This window comes from Fusarium tjaetaba, assembly GCF_013396195.1.
Source record: "Fusarium tjaetaba strain NRRL 66243 chromosome Unknown NRRL66243_c0000346, whole genome shotgun sequence".
Taxonomy (NCBI): domain Eukaryota; kingdom Fungi; phylum Ascomycota; class Sordariomycetes; order Hypocreales; family Nectriaceae; genus Fusarium; species Fusarium tjaetaba.
This window is the reverse complement of record NW_023501542.1, coordinates 1-3037: the sequence shown is the minus strand read 5'-3', so window position 1 is coordinate 3037 and position 3037 is coordinate 1. Positions and strand designations below refer to the sequence as shown.

The 3037-nt window shown below is 41.3% G+C and overlaps 1 protein-coding gene across 1 annotated transcript; it reads right to left on the bottom strand.

Annotated features, from left to right (window-relative positions):
- Positions 1-77: 77 nt before the first annotated feature.
- On the bottom strand, positions 78-1791 carry FTJAE_12561 (cytochrome P450 monooxygenase; the record flags this gene model as incomplete). Its single annotated transcript, XM_037345620.1, has 4 exons — positions 78-935; positions 1004-1122; positions 1179-1431; positions 1483-1791. The coding sequence occupies 4 exons, from the start codon at positions 1789-1791 to the stop codon at positions 78-80; spliced, it is 1539 nt and encodes a 512-aa protein (XP_037200399.1).
- Between the last annotated feature and the right edge of the window lie 1246 nt (positions 1792-3037).

Here is a 3037-nt window from a genome sequence, read left to right as displayed (position 1 = left end):
TTATTATACTATATTATTTAAACTAAATTAGAAGAAACCACTTAGTATATAAAGGCAGTAGCTAAAATTATATTTATTTACTTAGACCTTTTCTTAAGATAAACTTCTATGCCTTCCTGGCGCACAAACCATGAATTTCGAAGCCTCCATTCTTTTTCAGGATCCACAAGAGAAATGTCAAAGGCTTTCAGCAGTGTTGGTACAGCTTTACATGTCTCCATCATGCCAATATTCTTCCCCAGGCAGGTCCTGGACCCACGACCGAAAGTCATATCCGCCCGCTTCATCTGTTTTATCCTTTCATCGAACGTACTGATACTTTCCCCTGGCTGCTGAAGCCACCTTTCTGGGACGTATTGGTCAACTTGCTCCCCAAATATCTTGGTATTGCGATGGATGACCCAGGCACTGATGCCTACAATTGTTCCCTCTGGTACTTGTACTCCATTTGGCAGCTTGTAACCTGACTGTGTGAGGCGTTCCAGGGGAACCCCAACTGCGGGATGCATTCTAAACGCTTCTTTGATGCAAGCATTTAGGTAAGGTAGCTTCTGGGAATCTGCCCAGCTTACTGGACCTTCTGGAAGGCTTGCTTGGTCAATCTCGTCACGCAAGCGTTTATATGCGGACGGCGTTTTCAAAAGATAGTAAAGTACTGCCCTGATAGAGATGGCAGTTGTGTCGCTACCTGCCACTAGATTCGTCACCATGTATGATACAATAGCTTGATCGTCAACCAATTGAGGGTTCGCCTTTGCAGCTTTTAAAAACTTCGATAAGAAATCCGTCTGTTCGTCTGAGGACAACACGGTCTTTTCTCGCCGTTGTTGTATCTTATCGAGGCCGAATTTAGCTGAGTTGCTTGTCTTTTTGATGACATAACGCGCAACCGGATTCTTTCTGATGAGATTATCTACCCATGGCATTTGACCAACCTATAGGCACCGAATTAGTCTTACGTTCCAGAGGCAGCAGAGGGCGTTATAGTTTTTTTTCGTCATACCGTAGCAAAGTAGTCCATGTCGCTCTCCATCGTCCGGATCATGCCATCGACGTCTTCACCACTTTCTAGAAAGCCGATTGTATCTGACCAAGTCATTTTGGCAATAACATCAAAAGAGACTAGTGCAGGTCCAGTTCAGAATTGATCAATGTACAACTAGGCGGTTATGGCTTACAAAAATGGATCCACGAAGCAATAGGGCATACCTGGACCTGATTTATGTCCGAGCAGTAGCCGACAGTGAGCTGTTCAATCAGCTGATTGATAACCTCATTGACATGTGGCTCATAGTCTGTCAAAGTTGTCATGGAATAAGCCGAACTGACGGGTCGTTTAATCGCCGAATGCCATGATATGTTTTGAGTGGTAAAGAATGACTCGACTGGCTTGCCTTTGTTCATTTGCATAAAGGCATTGTAGAATTTACTCTGTACACAGTGAGAAAGGTATTAATCTTTGCGTTTGCTGGTCCAACTTACCTTTCGGTAGTTGGCCTTGAGACCATAGATTGATTCAAGAGCCGCAGGATCTGCTATGCTGACAGCATTGGGGCCGATGCGGACGATATCGCCATATCGTTGATGAAGCTCGATTATGGTCTGCTCATAGTTGCCACAGTACACTTTGTACAGACGCCAGCCATCTGTGAATTTGGCAAGGTATGGTCCGGGAAGCGACCTCAGACCTGGTAATAATGTGGTGGTCACTGCGTAGAGGGCAATGAGGGCAAGAATTGAAATAATGCAGAACCCGCTGGGGGGAAGAATGACAAATTTAAGAGAATCCATTAGGCCAGTCTAAGAATTTATGAATGAAAAAGCATTTATATCTTCTTGCTAAAGTCTTGCTCTTTGTAAAATATATATAAGAGTATAAACTTAAGTAAGAGAAAGCCATTAATAATAGCTTTGAATTTATAGATATTTAGTAGATAGGTGCTAAACTAAACCTTTAACAGTAATATTAATACTTGCTCAGGTAGAATATTAGAATCCTTGCCAACTTCGGTATAGTAAACACCCTGTTTCCACTCGGCTCGTGAGCTATTAGGCGTTCTTACTTGTGGAGCCAGTGCCGAGAGTTAAAATAGCCGGTGGGGTAATAGGAAAAAATATTTATTTATTACATATGTCGTCATCTGTGTGGAGAGCCGTTTTGTTGTATAGTGTTTAAGTGCATTATATAGCTGGTGATACCAAAATGTAATACAAATTATTAAAGCTTTAGAAATCCGAATATTATATCTAATAATAGTTATTCTGATTCTCCACGCTCTATTATACTGCTGAACCCTGCTGTGCCAGCTGATCCTTCTGTCCCTATGTAGAGCCGCTTAATCTCGACCTTGGAAGCATCGGAGTATTCAGGCTGGCAAGATGGGTGCGTTATTGCCAAAACGCATCGCTGGATAGGAGACTGGTCGCCACTAGTCAAGCTTCGGATCAAAGGCCCAGACGGACTCTGTTCTTGCATTACATTTCTACCAATTATTGACCTCATATACAGATCGGGCAAGCCAAGCATGTTATTAGCTGCTCTGACGATGGCAATATTATTGGCGAGGGACTTGTTCTTTGTATTGAAAAGAACGACTTTATCTATAATGGTGGACCTGGCTGCTGTTAAACCGAATTGTCTGATTGTGTTGTTGTGCTGACTTCTAGCATCTAATTACCCCTCCTTTTGGTCTTCTTCTAGTCATGTGATCGGCATAATTCAACTCCGAGGCTCATTTAGGTCAAACCCTTTGCGGTCTAGGATAATCCATCTCAATTACATAATACCACCGGTTTAACAGCTGCTTTTAGGTAAAGTTTTTACATACCAATCTTAATACTACAGTCTAAAATCAACTGTAGTAAAGTTAATTCTATTAACCTATTTTAAATCTAATAGAGTCAGCCTGTATTAATAGAACGGGTTAGTTTTTATAGATAAACTAAGCCATGCTAGGTTTATTATTAGCAGATTGCATAAGGTGTAATACTAAGCTTATTAAAGTATTATATCTCTTAATAGTAGATTTAATATATA